The following is a 26,518-nucleotide window of genomic DNA, read 5'->3' as shown; positions in this document are numbered from 1 at the left end:
CACACTCGATCGCTGCAACAAGCGGGACTGGAGAAAGGCGCGGGATCCCGGAATTGGAAGCAATAGTAGGACAGTCACCTGCCAGCTGCCGATGCTGCTCACTCGCTCGCCGAACGGCCGCTGAGCCACATGGCACAACTTAAACGCGTCGGCGCGGATCTCGGCCGCGTTGTTCAGTTGCGCGCATAACGTTGCCAGTGGGGATGTGAAGGAGAGTACTAGTGTATAGCCTGTAGAGTAGAACAGTCACCTGCTAGCTGCCGATGCTGCTCACTCTTTCGCCGAACGGCCGCTGAGCCACGTGGCACAACTAAAACGCGCCGGCGCGGATCTCGGCCGCGTTGTTCAGTTGCGCGCATAACGCTGCCAGTGGGAATGCGAAGGAGAGTAGTACTAGTGTATAGTCTGTAGAGTAGGACAGTCACCTGCCAGCTGCCGATGCTGCTCACTCTCTCGCCGAACGGCCGCTGCGCCACGTGGCACAGCTTGAAGGCGTCGGCGCGGATCTCGGCCGCGTTGTTCAGTTGTGCGCATAACGCTGCCAGTGGGAATGCGGAGGAGAATAGAACGACGTGCCCGAGTTGTGTGAGCATTTCGAGGTATTCCGCGAACGTGCCTTCGTACTGGAAAATGCAAAAAAAAAACAATAGACATACAGTCATGCATGTAGAGCTAGGATGTGTCACGTGAGGTGTTAAATTAAATAGTCGTGTCTTATATTACTGAAGGCAGGTGGCCAAATTAACAGAATGGTAATAAATGTAATAATGGTATATATTAACTATGTAAGAGCTCCTGCCAATCGGAAATGTTGTAATTTTTTTCCTATAGAGGCATAGTTATATCATGAATTGCTATAGTAATAACAAAAATATAAAAATCCACGGCATCGGAACTGAATCTAGACTACCAAAGTTTGCTAGACCCCGGTGAACAATTCCACTGAAAACCAGTTCAGGTTTTGAAGAATGCCTTATAAAAGCATTATAACTAAGAACCTTCAACAGCTATGATCTAGTTCCTTTTAAAAGCATCATAACTAGGTACCTTGAACAGCTGTGATTCAAGTTCCGCTTGATGTATAATTTTCTGACCGACGCTCGTCTCCGAGTCGCGTCTCTCGTCACCGTTCGCGACTTGACTCGGGGTTGGCGTGTCAGTCTTTTTACTGTCGAACATCTCTGTTATCTGTGCCGCTGTTGGTGCTAAAAATAAAGATAACAAATTATTCAATCGCCAGTAGCTAAACTTTTTATCAGAATTCTTGGTGTCAAATTGACTGATAGAATCAGAAATTCCATCTTACGCTCCAAAATCAAAGTAGCCGACGTAGCCCTGACAGCCGCCACGCTCAAATGGGACTGAGCCGGACACATCTGCCGTATGCCAAACTACTTGTGGGCCAAGAAAACTACCGAGTGGACACCAAACATAGTGCGGCGTCACGGCAGACCTAGAAGGAGGTGGCGGCACGATCTTGACGTCTTTCGGAAAGATTGGCCTAATATTGCCGTAGAACGAGACGCGTGGAAGAAAGAGAGGGAGGCGTTTGCCCAGCAGTGGGACACAATAGGCTAACAAATAAAATAAATGTGGCCATAACAAAGTAAAGGCATGCAACGATTGTCAAGATATCAAGATAAATAGTAAGTGGTATGTGATACCAGTTAAACTTTTGTGTAGTTTCGACTCGAAACCAGCCCAGAGCCTCTGATTTTGTATGTACGATGTTCTGGCGGTAATGAATGTCATATTCTTTTTTTTAGATGTCAACTTTATTTATTATATATGAAAAATTATGCCATTCTGATGTAAGCCTTCATTAGCCACTAAAATGGCCTCTGTAGAATTACACAATAAGCCTTTTTGAAAAGACAGTGCTTAAATTACTGTTAGTACTTATTTTACAAAAAACTGACCATTGACAATTCATCAACCTTATTGTCAAGACATAAAGTCCATCAATGGTCAGTAAAAGTATTACAGTTACTACTTACTTTTCGTAGGACTGAGAGCTCCAAACACGTCGACGCAGATTTTGGCCAACCTCAAGTTCTCAATCAAATAAGGCAGGGCCGACTCTTTCAGGTTGCCTATGATTTGTCTCGTTATAAGCAAAACGGCTAGTTGCTGAAATAAATAACGTTACTTAAAATACATTTAATGCATTAAAAAATCACTTACGGATAGAAAATTACACTTCTTCTTCCTCGCGTTTTCCCGGCATTTTGCCACGGTTCATGGGAGCCTGGAGTCCGCTTGACAACGAATCCCAAGAATTGACGGATAGAAAATTATACACTTGTAACAAATTATCGACCGAACCTACTGTCAACGGTCTTCTTACTCTCAACAAGACGGTTCTAACAAATAGAAACTCAATGAGGTTGTGTTGTTGGTACATTTATTAAGTTATCACCTAGTAATTCATATACTTAGCTTCGGTCTCCATCATCAAATTAACTTGATTTGACAATTTTTTTTTTAATTCGAATAGAATTAGTCGTCAGTTTTTTCCCGAAACTAAAAAAATGTTATAGCTCATCATAATCACAGGCTTTGCGTCTATTGCAGGCGATTTATGCATTGATGTTTAGACAACGGGTTTGGTGACTGTGGAGGCCGATGCGTGAGCGGCACGACCTCCCACATTTTTGGCAGAGAAAGCTCATGCCACCCGAGGTTCCAGTCCCGGTTTTCTTACTCATAGACTGAAGGAAATAACAAATCTTGTGGCAGTTGTATATTTACCTCTTTTAACTTATCCATATCCTGAAGATAAAACGCAATGTAGAACAAACTCATGAACGAGTTCACAAATTGAAACTGAAATGAAATACACATTATTTAAACACTGTCAGATACAGTCAAACACAATAAAAGCGTACCACGCGTGTATTCATGTTTTCTGTGGTTTCTAAATGAAAAGTAAAGTGAAATCAAATAAATGTACATTTTTAAGGTATTTTTTACAAAGCTATATTTACCGATTATAATTAATTTGCATGCTAAATTTAGTAAGCGTTTTTAAGATGTTTTAAGCCAAGTTTTGATTGTGACGACATTTTCGTGATTTTAATAGTTCCTGTTAAGAGCCCTTCAACGTGCACACTAGCGCCACAGCTAAATAATCGTAATTATTTAAATTTAACCAAAGATATTGAAAAAAGGGGGCCGCTACGAACTGTATTGTGTATTTAAGTAACTTTTGAATACATCAAACTAGTTTTTAGGTTGCTGGATTTGTCAATCTATGCGTCCAAAGTTAAAACGGCCGTTTTTGTTTTGAGTTCCTAGATTGACGAAACCAGCAACATAAAAACTAGTTTGATGTATTCAAAAGTTACTTAAATACACAATATAGTTCGTAGCGGCCCCCTTTTTTCAATATCTTTCGTTAAATTTAAATAATTACGATTATTTAGCTGTGGCGCTAGTGTGCACGTTGAAGGGCTCTTAATTCGCCAGTAACTGGCCACCTTTAGTAACTGGCCGCCTTATACTAAAATGAATTCTGTTTATTCGAATAGGTGAATAGAATTCATTTTTAGTTTTAGGGCGGCCAGTTACTCGTAACTTACCCTAACTATCACTATTTTTCTTAGGTTATTTACTGATTTTGATAAATTATTTTAATATAATTTGCAAATTACATTTAAGAGTAATGTTTATATGATTAACATTTAAGAGTAAAATACCTTTTGTAAGAAAAGTACGATTTAATTATAACTTTATACTTACTTAGTCAAACGTAAACACATAATGCATATATTATTTTCCATCAATACCCGTGTACCTCGCCGGCACGTCTTATACACTCGGCGTCAAAAAAATCGCACCTCGCCAAAAATTCATTTCAAGCAAATATAGCTCTTATCTAATGCATTGTACCTTATCAATATTGGTATCATTTGAAAGCGCAATTAATGAACTTTAAGAAGATAAATCGTCATTGTCCGTAAAACCAACCATCGCCGAACATAAGCGTTTTGGTTAAAAAAGGGCCGAGATCCAATTTTAATCGGTCCGTTGTTGTGCAATCCGGGACGGGTATAAAATGGAGGGTAAAGGTTAGTTATGGTTTATTCGCTCTCCAGAGGTCACTGAGGTTACTAATGAACCGTTACAGCAAGAAAAAACCCTTGGACATGGATACCAGGCCAGAAGGAGCAGCTCAAGAGGTGGCACTGCTGCAAACAAGACTATGGCAGTAAGAAGTTGCTGAAAGATTTAACATAAGCGGTTTCCGAGTGCGTAGAGTGTTGCTGGGGTTCCAGGTGACTGGTGGTTACATCAGGAGGCCTGGATCTGGAAGACAACGCTGCTCTTATGCTAAAGACAACCGGTACATTGTATCGAACTCTTTGCAGAACCGTTTCTCCGAGGCTGTTGAGCTGCAGCAGCAGCAGCAGCTTCAAGCAGCTCCAAAAACAGCGATAAGCATCTCTACGATCGGAAGAAAGCCGGAAGAGAAGAGGATGTTGCCCCGTAGAGCTGCTACAGGCCCCCAATTAAAGCAATAGCATCGAATAGCCAGGAGGCAATTTTGCCGACTGCACGAAGATTGGACGTTTGAACAATAGAGGAATGTCCTCTTTTCCGATGAGACGAGGGTGTGCCTTTACACCAACGATAGGTGCAGGGGGGAGTATAGGAGGCAGGGAGATCAATTTAAGCAAGCCTGCACTGAAGAAACCGTCTGCTTAGGGGACGGATCTCGCATGTTCTGGGGCGGCATTTCGATCGACGAGTAAACTGATCTCCTGTGCATTTCCCGCACTGAAGGTGGGCACAGCCAGCGATCCCTGACTGCTCGGCGTTCCATAGCGATGTTCTTGGAGGAGCATGTGATCCCATATGATGGTTTTGTTGGACCCAACTTCCAGTTTATGCATGACAAACGCCCGCTGTCACACTGCGTTGGTTGTGTGAGACTAACTGTGGGAGGTTGGGATCACCGTAATTGAGTGGCCAGCAAGGAGCCCTGACCTGAACCCAATCAAACATCACTAGGATCAGCTAAACCGGCGGGTTCGGTCGTCTGATCCTGCTCCTGCCACTCTCAACAGGCTTCAAAACGCCATTATTGAGGAGTGGAACAACTTTCCTCAAAAACGCATCGTGGCACTCATGACAGTCATGACTGATCACTTGGAAGCTATACTCGGATGGCAAGAGGAGGCAGCACTTGGTTTTGAGTTTAGTTTTAAGTTTGTTTTTTCTGAATCTGTTGATTTTGTACTGTTTTTATTCTTTGCAATTTTAACCTGAATACACGTCGATTCGTTTTTCCTGAATTTTTTCTTTTTGTATGGAGTAGATCGTCCATTTTACGACTTTTTCCAATAGAGGGTTTAATAACCTTTCAAATAAGGCCCCATAGTCTTATCTTGCCTTATATAATATAAGGTTTAAAACCGCTTGAAAGAAAAATGTTAAGATGTGCGATTTTTTTGACGCTGAGTGTATTTAAATTTGAAAACAATCTATCCAAAATAAACCAATCAAAACTCGGCCAGTGTCATGCACAAAAAAAACCGCGTGCTATGCCAGAAACCCCTGTGCGTTAAATGATTATATCTGTTAATAACCTTTCGTCTATGGCAAGCAAAGCGTGGTGATATAGCTCGTCTTTAGCATGGCGTTTACTTTACAGCTTTTAAATACAAACCAATGCTATTTTCACAATCAGATGGTTCTCATACTTTGTCTCGAGGCGATAGTTTTCTGTTCAAATCAAAATCGGGATGTGGCATTTCAGTGTTACCATTTAAAATATATTTGTTGTTTTTTTTTGACGTCCAGTCCCATTTGGTAAGCAATAAAAAGAAAATTATACGCTATAAGTTTCACTCTAATTAGTAGATTACTTCCTAGCTAGATTACTAAAATCTAAGTATTTAGGTACGTAATTTAGTTAAACTACTTAGAACAAAATTTAGGATACAGAGTCTATTGTAAAGTGGTGCTAATTTTATAATGACTATACTGAATTTAAAAGAAATTGGAATCGTAGACAAAGTATAGTTCAATATCATGCATAAATATTTCAAATCTATAAGATAGGTACACTATTAGGTAAGATAAGGTAGTAATATCACACAAAATTTAAAATTCAACAAATCCACACTTTCAAATGAAATCCAAACAAACGCCATACAGAAAAGATATGTATGAATATCCACATTACATTTACCAATATGAGGAAAGAATTCCATAATTTTAACGATGCATGGGTGTCAGTGAAAAAAAATTTAGATAGGTAGGTACTTATAGAATATTTGTTGTTTCGTTTTCTTGAAAACTTGATATAACTTGAAAACGACCAAATACATGCAAAAAGATTCACTGCATGCATTGCTTGCTGCCTAGTAATTTCCTTGAATAAGCTTATTTCACTGAACTGTATATAAACGTCATATACTGGAAAAAATATATTCATTGCTTTCGGCTGAAGGTGACGTCATAACACCTAGACCAGTGGCCGAGCAATATTTAGTCCGAATGTCGTGAGTACTTAAATGCAGTCTTAAAGATGCCTGCCTATCTAAATAACTTCAGGACTACGAAATAGTGAGTGTGATGGACAGATGAAATATTTTGAAAATTTCAAGTATTCCGTACTAAAAATGAGTGTGGATACTAATACATAACCTCCAAAAAAACATACTAGAACAGAATTCCATCATACCTTTGTCGTTCAGCCACCTCGCTATCCGGGCGTATGCCTCCTCCTCCAAAAATATTATGATGGCCAAGAATGCCCGGGGCACAAAATTAAAATAACCTATTTTGTTCTCCCACCAATCCTGCAACAAAAAATTATGTCACCATTAACATTTTTTTTCCTTTTGGGTCCCAGAGGCTATTATAAAGCCATAATTCTAAAAAAAAATATTGCAGGCCGCCCTGTTACTGGGCTTGGGGTCTCTCTCTACTATACCTGCATGTGCAACAGTGTGAAGGTGATGACAGTAGCGACGACTAGACACAGCAGAGTGACCGGGAAGGACACCCCGTGCCGCCATAATCTACGTTTCCATGCCGGGTATTCGGGCTCGGGCCGCCCTGTTACTGGGCTTGTGGTCTCTCTCTACTATACCTGCATGTGCAACAGTGTGAAGGTGATGACAGTAGCGACGACTAGACACAGCAGAGTGACCGGGAAGGACACCCCTTGCCGCCATAATCTACGTTTCCATGCCGGGTATTCGGGCTCGGGCCGCCCGGTTACTGGGCTTGTGGTCTCTCTCTACTATACCTGCATGTGCAACAGTGTGAAAGTGATGACAGTAGCGACAACTAGACAAAGCAGAGTGACCGGGAAGGACACCCCGTACCGCCATAATCTACGTTTCCATGCCGGGTATTCAGGCTCGGGCCGCCCTGTTACTGGACTTGTGGTCTCTCTCTACTATACCTGCATGTGCAACAGTGTGAAAGTGATGACAGTAGCTACAACTAGACAAAGCAGAGTGACCGGGAAGGACACCCCGTGCCGCCATAATCTACGTTTCCATGCCGGGTATTCAGGCTCGGGCCACCCTGTTACTGGGCTTGTGGTCTCTCTCTACTATACCTGCATGTGCAACAGTGTGAAGGTGATGACAGTAGCAACCACTAGACACAGCAGAGTGACCGGGAAGGACACCCCGTGCCGCCATAATCTACGTTTCCATGCCGGGTATTCGGGCTCGGGCCGCCCTGTTACTGGGCTTGTGGTCTCTCTCTACTATACCTGCATGTGCAACCGTGTGAAGGTGATGACAGTAGCAACCACTAGACACAGCAGAGTGACCGGGAAGGACACCCCGTGCCGCCATAATCTACGTTTCCATGCCGGGTATTCGGGCTCGGGCCGCCCTGTTACTGGGCTTGTGGTCTCTCTCTATTATACCTGCATGTGCAACAGTGTGAAGGTGATGGCAGTAGCAACCACTAGACACAGCAGAGTGACCGGGAAGGACACCCCGTGCCGCCATAATCTGCGTTTCCATGCCGGGTATTCGGGCTCGGGCCACCCTGTTACTGGGCTTGTGGTCTCTCTCTACTATACCTGCATGTGCAACAGTGTGAAGGTGATGACAGTAGCAACCACTAGACACAGCAGAGTGACCGGGAAGGACACCCCGTGCCGCCATAATCTACGTTTCCATGCCGGGTATTCAGGCTCGGGCCGTCCTGTTACTGGGCTTGTGGTCTCTCTCTACTGTACCTGCATGTGCAACAGTGTGAAGGTGATGACAGTAGCGACAACTAGACACAGCAGAGTGACCGGGAAGGACACCCCGTGCCGCCATAATCTGCGTTTCCATGCCGGATATTCGGGCTCGGGCCGCCCTGTTACTGGGCTTGTGATCTCTCTCTACTATACCTGCATGTGCAACACTGTGAAGGTGATGACAGTAGCAATCACTAGACACAGCAGAGTGACCGGGAAGGACACCCCGTGCCGCCATAATCTGCGTTTTCATGCCGGGTATTCGGGCTCGGGCCGCCCTGTTACTGGGCTTGTGGTCTCTCTCTACTATACCTGCATGTGCAATAGTGTGAAAGTGATGACAGTAGCGACGACTAGACACAGCAGAGTGACCGGGAAGGACACCCCGTGCCGCCATAATCTGCGTTTCCATGCCGGGTATTCGGGCTCGGGCCGCCCTGTTACTGGACTTGTGCTCATATCTCCCTGGCGAAAAGAACATTTTAGGTCAAAAATGTTAATAGAGGTATGGACAGTGGTATATCACTCGATTATTCGGACGCGCTGGGCTCAGGTCTGACCCGGGAAATAATTAGGTAAAGTCTGTTCGGAAAGTGAAGAGTCGTGGAATGTATGGAGCCCAATACATTCCACGACTCTTCTTTTTCCGAACATACTCCAGTAAGTAAGGCGAGCGGCAAGGAGATATCGTGTCATTAGTTAGTGTGTGACAACATTATTTGCGACATTCCGCTGTCAAACATCAGTTTTCTATTCTTTATGTACTTACTTAATAATAAAGTAATAATAGATGTGTTGACTGTTAGAAACGAAGGTATTAATAATGTGTTCGAGTCATTCTCGAATAAATTGTCAGAAAAATAACTATAAACTTATTGCACACTATGACAATACATTATTAAAATACGAGATATATCAAATAGGTCAGTGATTTTTAATTAATTTTGAATTAAAAATGTTAAAATAGGTCAGTTATATTTTATATTTACCTGAAATAAAGGTCTCGGCTCCACTAAAAGTTCAGATCTCTGATCCAATGTTCCCCATTTATATGCCAGCGCATTAGAATACCTAAAAACATAAAAAAACATGCTCAATTATAGTTACTTCTTTCAAATAACCATTAAAATTAATCAAACCATTCTGTCATTCGGCAAAAATGTAAACTATTATAACGAAAATCGGCACATTACCTCTTCCATGTCTCCAAATAAACACAGGCCCACAATACGTTAAACAGTGAGAATAAAACGTGGGCGATATCCTTCCAATTCTCATTGGCAGTGCCCAACCAAATCTGAAAAAGAAAATAATAGGTACATAAACACATATCACTCGATTGAAAAGAACCTGCGAACCAACCAGGGCTATAACCGCGAAAATTGAAGTTCGAAAATTGCGGGGATTTTTCTGTGTCACTCTAATTACGCCTTCATTGGAGTAAAAGAGAAAGATCCCCGCAAAATGCGAATTTCGGTTTTCGCGGTAGCCGCTCAGGCGTGACAATCGCTTACGCTTCGCCATCGAATCGTTGTGGCTCTCTGTCACTCTTCCATATTAGTGTGACAGTGACAGTTGCGTTCCGCTCGCTGCGTAGCGTTAGCGATTGCTATGTTGTCTACGGGGTAAGAACTAGAATTCGGGAATGTCGTATGGTTGTATGAAGACATAGAAATAAATAAATAAAGTTTTACCGCCATTCGCCAGCAATCCGAATCCAGTATTGTAAAGAAACTCGCATGCGAGTTCTCACCGGTTATGTAAACATTCTAAACCTTAAGGTAGGTAATTTTGGACTAAATGTATGCAAAAGGAGCACTTACCCAGAACACAAACCCGACGACAGCAGGCACTGTCAGCGAACGCGTATAGTGCCCCAACCAAGCGAAGTACATCGCTATCTTCACTCCAAAGTATTCGCTTATTTCATCTGCAAAACAAACATTATATGGATAGTCTGTTCACAAACAGGAACTTAAATTATCCACGCTTGTTCCCAAAAGTAAAAGGCGCCATCTTTTTGACTTTCTCACTCTGAATACAGACAGACAGACAGCGATTATACCTCGCGTTATGCCCGCATTTTGCCACGCCACGGCTCATGGGAGCCTGGGGACCGCTTGAGAGCGATAAAGCTATCACCGACTAATTTCTCGTGCAAGAAACGTACATGTAGATGTCCGCGGCCGATCGTATGATCAGGCATATCGTGAAATTCCTAGGCATATCGTGAAACGTGAAAATCTTTGATTCGTTCCCTAAGTCGACGGAGCCCCGCCACGCGGGGCTCCTATTTCTGGGCAGTTTGCCCTTCGGGCATCTGAAGCAACCTAACGAAACTATCTTACCTATATATTGGTTGAATGTGACTATCGTCAAATCATTACACAGGAACATTACGATCTGCCTGATCTTACGATCGGCCGCCGACATAGATATAGATCCCGTGTGGATAAAGATATGCATCAACTCAAGTTGATCGCTACCTGCCCGTTTCTCGATTATTTCCAAACATCAAACATCAACATTTATTCAGCAAATAGGCCACAAGAGCACTTTTACACGTCAACATTGAATTTACATAAAAGCAAAAATAATAACATCAACAATTTTATAAAATAAAACTAACAATTCAATCTAACGTATTACAATTACTAAGAGATGTATATGGTCTCTTAATGTCGAATTACATACAAAATACAGATAAAAAAACACACGAAAAAAAATCTATAATATTTAGAGGTGTAAATGTCTCTAGGTGTCAGAACTATAAGATTATATAGTTTATCAAGTTATCCTTAGAGATGTATAGGGTCTCCAAGAGTCAATATCCTGTATAATTAATACATTCCAAGGGACAACAGTCGCTAGCGAAGATATATTATGCATACCGCTACATGCTAATAGCCTCCCCGCCTGCTGCGGCAGATCGCGGTGGTAATGTGTGATTTGCCTAACAGACATGGAACAGAGGCTTCGTCTTAACGCGCCCTAGATACCTGTATTAGGTAGGTCTTAGGAATTTCCTCAAGTCTCATTAAAGTGTAATGTAAGCCTGTAAAAACAAATTAAATTACTACGCAAATTAACTACGTGTATCTGAGGTGTGCAATAAAGAGTATTGTATTGTGTATTGTAAATTACTTTCTATGAAAATAAAAATATTCTATGGAAAATGTATATAACTTAGAAATTTCGACCCATGCCACCGTGACTGGGTAGCCGAGCGATCTAGTCATCTGTCGCGTAAACAGAGGACACTGGTTCGATACCATCAGCACTAAAGGCCTTGGTCAGGCGTGGTTCACTCCGCTATTACGTCGCGTCGCTACAAGTACTTGCGGCCCACACCAATTTTGGTGTCTAGGCCTTGTAGTTGCCGAGCACAGCTACGGAACGGACACCTGCTCGCACTTGCGCTACCTAGCGGTCATATCTGTCGTAATAGACGCGTTTTGTTAGAGAGTGAAACTTCTGTACCTAGTACTATTATTTATTTCGTGCCTTGGTATTTTTTCCTTTATATATGATATTTATTTTAGTTTATAAAGTGAACAATGTTAATTGGTCATAGTTTTGAAAAGTGACTTACCTAAAGGCTGCGGCGCGAAGAGTGTCTTCACCCATTTGCGTCTCAGATTCTCTAGAGCTCCTCGCTCGTGTAACGGAAACATGCCCTGCACTACCCCTCGGGATACGCACGCCGGCACTGCAACAAACACAGCTTTTGAAATAAATGGAAAAATAATATTTTTGGCAACAATTTCATTTTCTGACTCCTTGACGTATAATGACGTATAATTAAATATCTAAGAACTGGCCTTACGGGCAATATGAATGGGGCATGAATGGGGCCAGTACAGCGGTGTGACACCGCTACAACGCGATTGGTCGATGGCTTCGCATCACGCGCGCGATTGGTCGCAACTAGTTGCGTTAGGCTACACGATTGGCTCGAATTCGTGAGTGACACCGCTGAACTAGTACCTACCATTATTAGTGCCCGTAAGGCCCGTCCTTAGAGATAGTGTACGTCAATGTTCTGACTGTACTTTTCTTTCCACAGGCAACTAATACTCATCGAGGCCCTTCTAACTACCCCAAACACAATTAGGTTGCGTTGTTTTATCACAGAGTCCCTATGGCCACCTCCTGTATCCATCATCCGATCACCCCGACTTACCTATGCACGCCAATTTTCAGCTTCATGAGAAATAAAAGCTTGCAATTAGGTAAGCGTCTCAAGTGACATTAGAACTCGCGGCTCTGGGACAACGCGCCATCAATCTACCAATAACGGTACAGTCGGTACACTTTTTTCTGAAAATCCCCTAGTACTAGTACTCTTTATACATGAGTTTGGGAAAAAAAAGTCCCGCTTTACAAAAGGTATTCATTAGAACATCGACATTATTCAAGTAGGCTTATAATACCGCGCGTAATAAGTACCCTGAAAACCGTTAAAAAGCTACGCAGGTAACTTTTGAAGAACATTCAGAGTGCCTCTTCAGCTAAAGTACCAATATTGTTTAATGAACATTTTAGAATCAAAACAATTCGTATCTTACAGCTTAAGACACAAAGTTGAAATTACTCATGACTCTCCTTGGTCGTTCGAACCTTTTAACGCTTAGCGACGAAGTTTCAACTCATCTCGTCAACGTAGCAAATTTTAACACTCGAAGCATTAACTTCTAAAACAAATTTCAGACACGGTTGTAGTATGTTTAGTTTGGAAACAGCCGGTTTGAAATTAAATGGATTTCTGAGATATTCATTTGCAAATAAAAAAATACTATAATGAAGTGTAAACAGTACATAAATTACTACTTCACAGCCCTGGTGACAAGTATTAGATTCTTATCACATAACCATGCGTGACTATTATGCCAACTCAAACAAAAAAGCTCCGATAGAAATATCGATCACCGGCCTAAGAAAACAAAAGCTTAGTTTGCTGAACTAAAGACTTACAAAAGTGTTTGACCACTGAGATTTAACCTTTCACATGTAACCTTTAGAAATGGAAGTTGGAAAACACACAATCAAAGATCCCGGACATAATGTTAATGAGCAATTTTCCTATATTCGTTTAGTTAGGAAAGAGTCGCGACCTATCGTTCGACATTCAAACTTTTGACCTAATTGGAAACATCGCAGTAATTTTAAAAAGCAAAATGGAACTCCGGAAATTTGTCAGTAGATTTGAAATCAGGTTGGAACCAGCGACGTAATATAGACCTATGTGCTCTTGGTACCTTTTTTGGCTTCATGTAAACCAGACTAGAGTAACATCATAAGTATCATAACGCAGGGTACAAATGAGAATGTTAGGAAATGCTAATTTAAAACTTCTAGATTGGCACTCTGCCAAAGTGTTTCCTATTCCAGTGTTCTATTTCAAGTGAGTGTAATGACTGCCCTATAAAGTAGAAGCCGGCCGTGACCTTTTTAAAGGCAGGCAGCAAGCAAAGAGTACCTTATCGTAGCTGAACTTTGCGAAGGCTTGATCGACTTTGAATGCGAGGAAGCAAATGATTTAATATTAACCCTTCTTTGTTTTACTTCGCGGAGAGTCCGTAGCGCGCCCGCGGCAAACTCGCTGCCCGCTCGCCTCGCTTTCACTCGCGGAAATCGCTAGTATGATGACGAGGCTCTTAATAATTCGATTGGCAACATACGCTTGTTTAACAAAACTCGACCTAATAATTCGACTCACACAACCGTCCGGCCCGCGAGACTGTTTTCCTGTCAACCGTCCGGGTTTTTTTAGCGACGCACGCCCCGCGCAGCGCATTCACAAATTTCTACTAAAATTATAACTAAACTGCGATCTAAATTTTTTTAGAGCTAACTATTTAGTTAGGCTACGTTGTCGCATCAAGAGAATTAGTAAATAATGCCGAAATATTCCGTTAGATGGCTCTGAAATCAAGTCTTTCTTCCACCCCTTTGGATAGTAAGGTTCCCGCGGACGGTTAAGAGCATATTTTTTTCGGATACTATGCTATCGTCGGACGGTCAAGTGGATAAACAAGGTCCACTTACCAATACTCTGTCCAGGGCGCAGCGTCAAAGCCGGTTCCAGCGCATGTTCATCGCCCGGCTCTGCGCGCGCTGATTCTAAAACGTGCTTGACAAGAGACCCTCGCTCTTGTGAGTTGAGGAGTTCCGCCGCTGACGATCCCTGATCGCCAAACGAAAAAAAATTCAAAATATCAATTTTTTATACGAAAAGTTTTCATTGTTTTTAACCCGGACGCAAAAAAAAGGGGTTCTCAGATTTAGTACCTACTCGTACACTAGTCTACCTACCTGGTTCTATGCATTACCTTTTGAAAACAATGCATGTCCCGGACGGTAAACTCCTTGTAGCCACCTCCGAATTCTGGCTTCAGCAGTTTGGGTAGGTGCACTTCTTCCGCAGTTTGTAACAGCCTGCCAAACAAATTCATATTAGACAAAGTTAAGACCTTTATTAGGTATTTAGAAATCAGCCTCGACAGAACTCGACGCTAAGCGTGACGAGCTAAGGACCCAGATTATCTGTGGGCAATTGGGCATCACATATAATTACGTCGGAGGGGTGCTGAGCTGCAGCGAGTGTGGCCGCATATTCGCTGCAAATATTGGCTATGTCAGTCACCTGAGAGCGCACCAGCGACACTCTCAGCGGTAGAAAGTAGTCGCAGTGGCCGAAAACGGCTTAGAGACGATATATGATACAGAAATCAAACTGTATATTGATATTATTGATTGACCAATTTCGAACTAAAAAAGGCTATGTATTATTCGTAAGTTTGCGATCTGATGACATAGGACTGGGCATATTCGCCGTTAAATCGCTATCAAGTCAGAGTCAGAACAATTTGGTATGTTTACAAAATACTGGGGAACTATATTTCACACTCTTGGGCTTTCCACTCCATAGAGGAGATGGCTTGTCAGGGTAGTGCTGGACGCTGGTATATGTATATCAATTAATAGTTAATAAAAAACAAAAGCTCAACAGGAAGACTCATCCGCTAAATTACAACTCCGCTAGGGATACCTCTAAGCCTGGGGTCTCCCCGAGAAGCCAGCTATAGATACGGCCCGCGAACAGATGTAGAAATCGCAGAAGAGGTCTACAGTTTATGCAGTCAGAGCATGCTATCCTTATCCTTATCACTCGCACGGTTACAGCTGGGGAGAGAGCGAGACTCACACGTCATCGTCCGCGGTGATGTAGAAGGCCGAGCAGCCTGAAGATGCGTGCTGGCGCACACACACACGCAGACGAGGTCTGCTGCCGCGTAGTTTCTGCAGCAGCCATAGAAGCATGCTGTCTGGTAGACCTGAGAGACAAGGTACAAGGTTTAACTTAGTAGTCATTACGATCATACAGATTTTAAGATACCAGCATAATAACGTCTCTAGGCGAGATAACAACTCCATAGGGCGACTGGTCGTACAAGGAAGAGTGGAGGGAAGCAGATCGCGCGGCAGATCACCTATGCGCTGGACTGACCAAATAAAATCCGCAGTGGGAAACCGCGTATCTGACTGCGCCAGACAGTCTGCCAACAGGGAGAGATGGCGGGAGATCGTGCGAAGAGCTGTGTCCGCCTCTACTACCGATGCGGACGCGTCAACGTGACCACGACCGCTCGATACGACAGAGAAGAAGATAATAACGTCTAATGCTGGACATAGGATACCCCCAAACTTCTCAACAACGAATGATACTCAATATCATAACCCAACGGTTCCCTATCTTGAATAGATAGTCGGTTTATTGTTGTGCTACATGGCATAGTAAATACCAAGACTATGTATACTTGTACATTAAAGTTGTATTCATAATGGGTTTATGCAATTTTACGCTCGCTTTCAAAGTATGAAACTTTGAAGTGTTTTTTTTTCGTAAAATATGAATTTGCCCATATTTTTTTTCACGTACTCCAGCATATTATCAGACCAGCAATTAACTAGCAATTTGCTTGAACAAAACTCTCTAGAGAGAGGGTTTGGTCACTTTTCAGTACTTTGGAGGACGACTACGGCTTCTCTCAATAGGTTGAGTTTGGGCAGCTAAAAAAAATACGCGTCTGTTATTTTAGACTACTCTATAACAAATATAAAAACCGGGCAAGTGCGAATCAAACTCGCGCACGAAGGGTTCCGTACCATAATGCAAAATACGGCAAAAAAAACGGTCACCCATCCAAGTACTGACCCCGCCCGACGTTGCTTAACTTTGGTCAAAAATCACGTTTGTTGTATGGGAGCCCCACTTAAAGATTTATTTTATTCTGTTTCTAGTATTTGTTGTTCTAGCGGCAACAGAAATACATCATCTGTGAAAATTTCAACCGTCTAGCTATCACGGTTTGTGAGATACAGCCTGGTGACAGACGGACGGACGGACGGACGGACAGCGAAGTCTTAGTAATAGGGTCCCGTTTTACCCTTTGGATACGGAACCCTAAAATCAAATCAAATCGGAGCCGAACAGTTGGGTATCTTCCCTTGCTAGATGTAGGTACCTACATACACATGATAATCATACCATCATCAATCATTCAATGGATCATACCTCCATTGATATCGATCCAATGATTACATATCTTGGTATCACACACAATAGATGTGACAGCTAATTCAGCAAGGCCCTGAAAGCATTCCGCTTCAATCAGAACCCTCGTCAAAAAAGTTTAATTAATTACTATTGTAAGGGTCGTGTCGTTAAGTGACTTGTCCAGTAAAGGGCCCATTAACCTAGAAGCCACGTCTCGACATCATAACTTTATATGACCATAGGGAATAGATAGTAAGTATCGCACTAGCTTACAAAAGCTACACAAGACACGTAAGTATTATTTAAGAGGTCTTGTCTTAGTAGACTGAGTAATTGTCTTTGAAATTGAGTCTAATAAATAGAAGGGGAATGTTAGGTAGTGTACGATATAAACCTATAAAATATTCAAGAAAAAACCGGGAAATTGTTGTTATAGCGGGAACAGAAATACATCATATGTGAAAATTTCAACTGTCTAGATATCACGGTTCGTGAGTTACAGCCTGGTGACAGACGGACGGAAGGACGGACGGACGGACGGACGGACGGACAGCGAAGTCTTAGTAATAGGGTCCCGTTGTACCCTTTGGGTACGGAACCCTAAAAACTATACTTAATTAAGTAACCGACAACCAAATCATTTTTGAAGTGAAAACTTTTTTAGCGGCGCTGTGCCCTTTTTGTGATGGGGAAAAAATGTTAAACTCGCGAGAGCGTAAGACGTAAGACGTTTTTGTTATGCCTGTGATCTGTGATAAATAAACATCAAAATTACTAAACAAGCCTTTATTTTGCTACTTCAATTTTGGTATAGAAAACTAGAACAATACTTACCTATTCAACCAAATAAGATAAATTGACTTCTATACTATCGTAACGATATTTCAGATGTTATCACAGTGCTTACTCCGAAATATCAACCCAGATGTTTATCACGACTAATGTTAAGGTCTTGGCACTAAAGTTATGGCATCGGATAGGTACATTAACTACGATATTGAGAATTGAACTAAGCAAATACCAAACAAACACGCTATCTATATTCAAAGTTATGACTGCTCTAGACGAGGAGCTAGTTCGGAATATGGTCAACAATTTCAAGAGCAACGAAACTATGGCAGGAAAACTCGAGCGACAATTTTGCGCCCCACGTTGGGCGCCAAATTGTTTTTTAATGTTTATTTGTCACGCGAGTTTACCTTGCCTTGCATGGGGAATACGTACGGTCAGCAGCAGAAGTTGCTAAGCGGGCGAGATGTTCAATGTGATCTTGACACGACTTTATTGTTAAGAAAATAAGAGCGTGTCAAGGTGGTTTTGAACATGATGCTTAGCAACTTCTGCTGTTGACTGTACAAAAAATTGTCGTGACAATAGTTAGTTCGCTATACTATTCTTGTTACTAAATCCAGGCGTCTGGAACCCGTTCATCGGTGAAGGTCAGAGAGTGCAGGCCACTTGAAGAAAACAAGTAGAGTTTTAGGTTTGGAGTAGTATTATCTGCCCTTTTTCTACTAAGTCATTTTTACCTTGGGCATTCCTTTTTTCTAACTGAAAAGTTTTGTAAGTCTGTCTTGTCCTCCATCTATAAGCTGCTAGACGCTTGGATATAGTAATAAGGATAGTACAGTCGCAGCAGAAGTTGCTGAGCGGGCGAGGTGTTCAAAATTGGTTTGACACGCTCTTATTCTCTTTACTTTAAAGTCACGTCTTTCATCTTTAAGGTACCAGCAGGTTTCATTGCTCTTAAAATCGTTGACCATTTTCCAGGACTAGCTCTTAGTCTACACAGAGCTTCAGGAATTAACATGCACAGCGTTATTATAAATTGCGATTGTGGCATTGTGGTTCAAGTCGTATGAACTAATGTTGTGGGACGTCGCCTGGGGAAATCTTAGAGGGTTGGGAAATGAATACAGTAAAATTATACATTTTGCGTTTGCGTCAAATCCGGTAGTTCTGATTTTTTGGAGGCTTGTTTATGATGTTGGCCCAATGAATAATCCAAGTTTGTGACCTCGAGCGCCGAACGCAACTTTGTCAAAAATCGAATAAACCGCAATTTTTTTTAGATTTATGAATTATAAAATTTTGAAAGGCTTTATCTCGGAAAATATTAGATGTACAGAGACAATTCTAGTATCTTATTGTAGCAAATTTAGTCTACTTTAAAAACGCGCTAGGAAGTTACTACCAAAAACTAGTACTTTAGGGTAATAATCGCCCAAATGTAAAAAAAAATGCGGTTTATTCGATTTTTGACAAAGTTGCGTTCGGCGCTCGAGGTCACAAACTTGGATTATTCATTGGGCCAACATCATAAACAAGTCTGCAAAAAATCAGAACTACCGGATTTGACGCAAAACAGCCAGGTTACAAAATTCGACAAATTTACTGGATTAAATAGTTGACTTGAAAATTACTTCATGTTGCATAACATTGTTGTGCACATGAAGTAATTCTCAAAGTTGGAGTAACTGATTTGTAAGTTAATCGTTTTACATCAAATTTGAACTTGCAGGCGAAGATAATCACTCATATACAGACGGATAAACCATAGGGCCTGAATCTCCTGGAATTTGTCGACGAACCTATTTGAGATTGACTAGCTAAAGCTGACAAATTTTCGTTTTATATGTACAAATCGGCACAACTTTAAAAAAAAACTCGTATCTTATTTTGTCAATCAAAAGATAAATGTGGTATCTATGTATGGGATGCATACAGAGTTACTGCCTTTCAACATTGAGTAGCAGTGTGAGATACGAGATTTTTTCAAACGATTCGACATTAAAGTTGTTTCGTAAACGCGTTACGTGCATTCCATTCAAAACAGTATAGACAACATATTTTTATTGACAATCAAACTTGTATAACGTTATTGCGTCAAAACTAAAATACAGCATTCCATGATTGCATCTAGTCTCGATACGTGTGTAGACTGCAGATGTATGATACATTATAGCCAACTGAATGTTTCGAGCTACCGAGCGTGCAGCGCCTTGGGAATAGACTGAGTTTTAAGTTAGGCAGATTGAAAGCAATATTGTACCTTGTAACTACAATCATGGAACAGCTAGTTATTGGCAAAATTTTATTACCGATACGGCCTGTACTTTACAATGGACAGCCACCCATGGAGATTAAAGAACTTAAACCGGGGGAGGTTGTGTTGATTTTATACAAAGTTATACGGCTATTATGGCGTTTTCTTCGTCAGCCCAGCCAGGTGGCACCACAAGGCGGACTCTCCTTACAACTTGATTCCAATGGGCTTAGGTACCAATTTCTAAGATGCTTATCCTATACTGATACTGTCCTGTCCTGTCACACAAATAACACATATTACTTGCACACTGTTAATATAAAAATGGCAACTTCAGATACATTTTCCACCAGACTAAGCATAAAGCATAGAAACTTCCTACCTCTGCCTCAGTCAGACCTACATTCGCACTACTGGTTACATTTCCCAGCGTCGGATTTCCGTCAAAGCGTCTAGTACCATTACCATGAGTTGCTATCGAGAACTTACATTACGTTACTACAATCGCTAGCGCCTAAACGCGGTTCGTGTAGATTTCGAAACAACTGGTACCATGAGTCAATTACTCGTTTACTATACTCGCTAACGTAAGCTCGATTCATCGTGTAGTTAACGTTACGATAGCGAATTACCTTGGAGTGACGTGCCTAACTTCACAGCAAAGAAAGCTATCTCTTTTTGACTATACTGAAACGACAGAGTAGGACGATATTGGGCAAAAAGCTAAGTATCCAAGCATTCGTTTAAAAAATATAAACAAAACCGTGCTAATTTAAAGCGTCATGGCACAGTATTATTATGTAAAGTGTTAGTGGGGGTCTTGTATTTGTGTTGGTTACTTTGTCAATGTGACAGTTCTCTACTTAAGTTTGAGTCGACGGGCATGACGTAAATTGTGTTACTGTGTTTAAAAAAGTGCCTAGCGCCGCTAAAGAAGTTTTCACTTCAAAATTAACTGATTTGCAAGACCGAAGTGATCCCATAAGTGTTCCGTAAACAAAGTTTTGTACGGAACACTAAAAAATGCGTACTAGTACGTCGCAATTTCAACTTCTAGTTGACTACATGCAAAAGTAAGTATCTATGTACTTTAACTTTAATTTGAGTTATACAGTCTCCCTAGTTTATAATAATATGATGAAATATTTTAGTTTCAAGTGGTTAGCAAAGTATTTTAAGGTCCCTCTCATCTCATGTGTTAACAGGCATGGTGACCTTAGCAAACCCAGCGATGGGCCACATGGGAAGGAGCTCAATACCCGACGGTGGGCTGAGGTGACACAACTTTTGAACGCGGATGCGACAGGCGTCACCAAAAATACAGATAAGTGGAGAAAGGTATGTGTATAACATATTAAATATATTAAAAACGGGTCACTAATATCGGGTTTGGAGTAATGTCAGGTTTTTAATATATTTAATATGTCTGTCTCTCACGGAAGTTTTGTGTGTATAACCCATTAGCTTTATATTTATAATGTTTTCATTTACCTATTCATTCATCACATTTTTTTCTTTGCATGTACATTTGGTTCGCTCTTCACTGATTTTGTGTGTGTGTGTGTGTGTGCGTGTTGGGTGTGAAGGTGTGGAGTGACCTAAAGAACAATACAAAGAAAAAGGCTGCTCGGATATTCAGAGCTGGAGCAGGAACTGGTGGTGGTCCTGCTTGTACATTAAAATTAAGTGACCTAGAGCAGAGGGTGCTGGCTATAACAGGGACACGGGCAGCTACAGGCATTGTAGAAATTCCGGAGGTTGGCCTGGAGGTAGGGTAATGGGTACTTCATGCTTAATAACAATTTCGGCGGGGTGTGCAGCATGGCGTCGGGCTCACAAGTAATTTGAGCAGCGTGTACTAAGGCTGCTCCTATACGCTTCCATTTGTTTACTTAACATGCAATCCGCACACCCCGCTCGCTGCACGCCCCACTCGAGTGTCCACTTAGGCCTTACACTTAAGGTGACAGTCCATTTCCAACCGCAGCTGCACTACTGTTCATTTTACTATGGAAATTGACAGTAACAGTGACGCATTAAGTACCAGTAGTGCAGCTGCGGTCAGAAATGGAATGTTACCCTAAGGATAAAATAAAAAGTAAGAACTCCCATACTTAATCCCCTACACAGAGAATGCTGTCCTATGGGAGTTTGTTATTCTTTATTTAGGGCCAGTTGCACCAACCACATTTGACAGACTGATCAAAGTCAGCCGGCGCGCCCAGGCGCTTTACTATGAAACTTTCCATACATAAAAATTTAGCGAACTCTTTAACGATATAAACAGTTTGGTGGAACCGACCCTTAATCTTACTCTATGGTCATACCTAAATTAAAATATTTTACAGGAAGAAGTAACTGAACTGGCTGTACTACCGACACTTGATAATGATGACAGCCCATCTATTTTTATACTACATGATGAGTTTGCTCAACAAACTTGTTCCAGTGAGTTTTCGTATCATTGTTGCTATAAAAATAAGATCAATGGAATTAATTTAATGCATGTCCTGAGAAAAATTCTAACAACATACATAGTTAAGAGTCACCATAGCCTAGCTGGTATTGATTCTGCCTAGAAAGCTGGTTGTCCCGACTCGGTATCCTGGAAAGGGTAGCGGCACAAATATATTTTCTTCATTTATGATGACAATGATTTTATGTGTAACAATTATTGGATTTATATTTTTGTATGAATATTATAGCCCAGTATCAATGTACAGTCAGCAATACTATTAGCTTAGCAGTTTGCACCTTTTCATACAAATTTCTATGCAGGGGTGGTACCTTTTCTCTGCAGCTGACTGTACAGTACAATCTCTCTTTGATTGTAATTTTGTTACCAAGTATTTATTTTATTGTTTTTATTTTTTATTGCAGATGTTGAAGATTGGAATCGGCCAGGGACATCAGCTCGACCCCCAGTTTTTCCACCCTTACCTGTGGACAGGAATAACCAAGACTTGGCGGGCAGAGAGGAGCCTGGAATAGTTAACAGCCCAGGTAGAGTTTTATTTACTAAACCTCATTTAGAAGCAGATAATAAATTTTGCATTTATTGACACATTTTATAGGTGTAAGTACTGCTCAGTAATATTATAGCCCATTGCCCACAACACACTTAAACTCTAATCTTGCAGAGGTGTTCTTTTAACCTGCAATTTATAATAGGTATGAATGTATGTATGTGCAATAAATACTGATTTATCATTACTTTGTATCCTCTAGACAGGAGTGAGGCCGGCATGACACAGACGCAGGAGCCTGCGGCTCGGGCCGCGCGGATGCTAGACAGGAGTGAGGCCGGCATGACACAGGCGCAGGAGTCTGCGACTCGGGCCGCGCGGATGCTAGACAGGAGTGAGGCCGGCATGACACAGGCGCAGGAGCCTGCGACTCGGGCCGCGCGGATGGCTGCTGGAGGCAGGCAGCACGCGCCGCAGAGTCCTACGCCCTTACCACTTACGCCACGGTGGCGGCGAACACGTCCGACGCCAACATTCTCCTCTCGTACTCGTACCCAGACACAGTCCGATTTGGCAAGGCAAGCCTTCGTCAGGTCTGACTGTGAATGGCGAAATTTCCAAATGGAGGCAGAGCGGGAGAGGAATAGGTTAAAAGATTTAGAGATAAGGATGCAAGAAAGGTGGTTAGATTGTTTTAGTCAATTGTTAGTATTGGGAAATAGAATTGTAAGTCATTTGGAAAAAAAATAAAAATGTTATAAATGTGTATGTATATTTTTGTTTTACCTATTTAACAAATGATACTTGGTACCTATTTGCAAACATTACACTCTTAAACAATTATACTATGACCGTCTTGATGCAAGTCTTCTAGCTAACTGATCCCGTAGTGCTCTCCCCATTAATAAATCGCTAGCACCTCCATCTTCCAACACCACTTCCTCTCGATGAAATTCTGAAAAGAGTGAGCTCTTCTATAGGTAATTATTTATTTTATATACTAATATTATAAAAATGTAATTTTGAAGTTTTGTATGTTATCTAAGTTCCTATCCGATTTCATACATTCTTTCACCAGTAGGTATATCCATACTATCCATACGAATATTATAAAAGGAAGTCTGTCTGTCTGTCTGTTACCTCTTCACGCTTAAACCGCTGAACCGATTTAGATGAAATTTGGTATAGAGATTGTTTGAATCCCGGGGAAGGACAAAGGGTCCTTTTGGACAAAATAATAGCTAACAAAATTACTGATTCCACGCAGACGAAGTCGCGGGCAAAAGCTAGTAATAATATTAAAAATTCGAAAGTGTGTCTGTCTGTTACCTTTTCACGCTTAAACCGCTGAACCGGTTTAGTTGAAATTTAGTATAGGGGTAGTTTGACTCCCGGGGAAGGACATAGGATACTTTTTATCTCAGAATCCCTTAAGGGGGTGGAAATTTGTATGGGCAATCAATAACCGCTGAACCGATTTAAATGAAATTTGGTATGGTGATAGGTTTGAGTTGTGGGGAAGGATATAGAATAGTTTTTATCCCAGAAATCATCCTTTAAGGGGGTGGAAGTTTGTATGGGGAATCAACAAAACGCAGATTGGATGAAATAATACCTACCTAAATTACTGATTCCATGCAGATGAAGTCGCGGGAAAAAGCTAGTATACTAATAAAAAGGACCTTCGAGATGGGATATAGGCTATACTGGCTATACATAGTTATGTATAGCCTATATCCCATCCCGAAGGCCCTTTTTATTAGTACTGTTTTCTTATATAGGTAATAGATACCTTGATTTTGTTCACATATCTCTTCGGGATCCGGAACATTGTACTTTAAGGCAATGTTGTGTAGCACAGAACATGCTATAATAATTTGTGAGCACTTTTCTGGCCTGTAATGTAAATTTCTATCTCGGTGTACACAGCGCCAACGGTTCTTCAATCGCCCAAAAGTGTTTTCAATGACAACTCTTGCAGAAGTGTGGGCTGCATTGAAAGTTTCTTCAATAGAGTTGGGAGTTGGGTTTAAATATGGTGTCATCAGCCATGGCCGTTGAGGGTAACCAGAATCACCTGTAAAATAGGAATATTTTTTATTAAGGACAAAAATAAATGCTGTTTTAAATGAATCATAATTTAAATTATATTCAAAATATATTGTCTTACCTAAAAGCCAGACAATTTCATTACGCCTGTGTAAAGACTGTATATAATTGTTAACATTACTATTTTCCCATATGAAAGAATCATGGGCTGCACCTCCAAACTTAGCATTAATGGATAAAATTTTACAATCCTGATCACATATCTGAAAAATTAATATATTGTAAGTATATAATATTACGAGTAGTAAGTAAATAGCTTTTAGATAAACATGTCAATCTAAATTTATTAAGGAGTAAGTTAGGTACCTATACAGATAAAAACAGACCTACTTACCATTTGTACATTCATTGAGTGATAATGCTTTCTACAGAAATATAAGTGTTCTTCTTCCTTTTTGGGTGTAAATATCTTGAAGTGGCTGCAGTCAATGCTTCCTATCACCCCTGGGATTCCATATTTATTGAAAAAACTAAAATGTGAAGATTGGTTTGTAGGTATTGTATTGTGGTCATAAGAGGAAAGAATATTACGTGAGTGAGTGAGTCAGTGTCGAAAATAAGGAACTTTGTTGCACAATAATTCTTAAACTACAATATGAACATATTGAATGTTTTTGAGAATATATCTTAAGCATGTTAAGCCCTATATATTAATGAAAATTCAGGGTTCTAGCTTCAGCCAGCAGATAGGTAAATTACGTCAGTACCTAGTTTAAGTTGTGATTCGTCTATTTTTACCTGTGTCTAATGTCATCTCTTTCTTGGCGTGTGGTTGGAAAATTGATAAACATTTTTAGAATATTGGGGTGGTTCAAAGCGGTTGTTGCACATAAAACCTGCAAGAGTTAGTTTGTTGGTTAATTACAAAATAACACTCATAAATGTCAAATAAAATGTATAAGTACTTAACACTTTTATAGAATTTATACTTAACTTTGATTCCACTGACACTCTTTGAGTGGATTTCAAATCCGCATGATTTATTAACAAATCACACAAATCCTCAAAAGCTTCCTTGCTAAGCCTATATTCTTTAATAAAATTATTCTCACTTATGTGTTGAAGTGGGTTTCTTAATATGTTTCTCATATCGGCTTGATATTTTCCTTGTTCACGTCGTTCGTCTTCATATGCAGCTTTCGCTAACATATCCCATGCCAAATAATGCCTTGCTGACATTATTTACATAAATAATGATAAGAAAATATACTATAACACGAATTCTAATAAGTTTTCACGCTCCAATATGCCAGTGAAATAGATTACTACAGTCGATAACGTATTGCTCGGTAGCGTATGTCAAAAATGTGACTCATGGTACCAATTTCTATAGGCAACAGCTACAAACGTTACTCGCTAGCGAGCTAGGTAAAATACCTATCGAAAAGTAATCGCTAGCGTTGAACTCATACTGCCGATTTTTAGTTCTATGAGTGACCGCCGACGGCGCTGTACTATTCTCCATAGAAATCATTTACGCAGTCGCTAGCGAGCATCGTCACTGTAAACTCATGGTAATGGTATAGGTGTGCAGCAGATAGCGAGACGGTTTTGCCGTGCACACTTCAAATGGAATAATACGCTTTACAAGCCTGAATTAGCTATGAATCTTTTTG

General features: G+C 41.0%; 2 protein-coding genes and 2 long non-coding RNA genes across 6 annotated transcripts in view; 1 reads left to right on the top strand and 3 right to left on the bottom strand.

Moving 5' to 3' along the window:
• Positions 1 to 26,518, bottom strand: part of LOC134679312 (uncharacterized) — an 80,793-nt gene that overhangs the window by 17,822 nt on the left and 36,453 nt on the right. The gene's annotated exons all lie outside the window — the stretch shown is intronic.
• The window catches only part of LOC134679046 (anoctamin-8), a 58,443-nt gene that overhangs the window by 17,822 nt on the left and 14,103 nt on the right, over positions 1 to 26,518 (bottom strand). For all 3 annotated transcript variants that reach the window (XM_063537879.1, XM_063537859.1, XM_063537868.1), the window contains exons 3-16: positions 15,429 to 15,558; positions 14,554 to 14,659; positions 14,270 to 14,408; positions 11,814 to 11,930; positions 10,045 to 10,151; positions 9,415 to 9,518; positions 9,211 to 9,292; positions 8,534 to 8,686; positions 6,692 to 6,809; positions 5,672 to 5,727; positions 2,752 to 2,826; positions 1,998 to 2,130; positions 1,048 to 1,205; positions 426 to 623 (exon numbers count right to left, since the gene is read on the bottom strand). In XM_063537879.1, coding sequence (XP_063393949.1) covers positions 426 to 623; positions 1,048 to 1,205; positions 1,998 to 2,130; positions 2,752 to 2,826; positions 5,672 to 5,727; positions 6,692 to 6,809; positions 8,534 to 8,686; positions 9,211 to 9,292; positions 9,415 to 9,518; positions 10,045 to 10,151; positions 11,814 to 11,930; positions 14,270 to 14,408; positions 14,554 to 14,659; positions 15,429 to 15,558 — 1,676 coding nt within the window. The remainder of the gene's footprint in view (positions 1 to 425; positions 624 to 1,047; positions 1,206 to 1,997; positions 2,131 to 2,751; positions 2,827 to 5,671; positions 5,728 to 6,691; positions 6,810 to 8,533; positions 8,687 to 9,210; positions 9,293 to 9,414; positions 9,519 to 10,044; positions 10,152 to 11,813; positions 11,931 to 14,269; positions 14,409 to 14,553; positions 14,660 to 15,428; positions 15,559 to 26,518) is intronic.
• On the top strand, positions 22,098 to 23,144 carry LOC134679318 (uncharacterized). The gene is made up of 3 exons (XR_010100316.1): positions 22,098 to 22,275; positions 22,708 to 22,830; positions 23,056 to 23,144. It is a non-coding gene; the product is annotated as an uncharacterized LOC134679318 (long non-coding RNA).
• On the bottom strand, positions 23,549 to 26,419 carry LOC134679208 (putative nuclease HARBI1). Its single transcript, XM_063538086.1, has 5 exons — positions 25,641 to 26,419; positions 25,237 to 25,372; positions 24,964 to 25,105; positions 24,586 to 24,870; positions 23,549 to 23,748 (listed from the first exon to the last, which is right to left on the bottom strand). The coding sequence occupies exons 1-5, from the start codon at positions 25,691 to 25,693 to the stop codon at positions 23,639 to 23,641; spliced, it is 726 nt and encodes a 241-aa protein (XP_063394156.1). The 5' UTR covers positions 25,694 to 26,419; the 3' UTR covers positions 23,549 to 23,638.

The sequence above is a fragment of the Cydia fagiglandana genome, chromosome 2 (assembly GCF_963556715.1).
Source record: "Cydia fagiglandana chromosome 2, ilCydFagi1.1, whole genome shotgun sequence".
NCBI classification, from domain to species: Eukaryota; Metazoa; Arthropoda; class Insecta; order Lepidoptera; family Tortricidae; genus Cydia; species Cydia fagiglandana.
This window is presented reverse-complemented; position numbering and strand designations above follow the sequence as displayed.

Bases quoted from the DNA above. Each gene is read 5' to 3' on its own strand.
- LOC134679208 (XM_063538086.1), bottom strand. From the start codon at position 25,693: ATGTTTATCAATTTTCCAACCACACGCCAAGAAAGAGATGACATTAGA. The intron at 25,373-25,640 runs GTAAAAATAGAC...TTCACATTTTAG, and splicing joins AGAGATGACATTAGACACAG to TTTTTTCAATAAATATGGAA. The intron at 24,871-24,963 runs GTAAGACAATAT...CCTATTTTACAG, and splicing joins TGAAATTGTCTGGCTTTTAG to GTGATTCTGGTTACCCTCAA.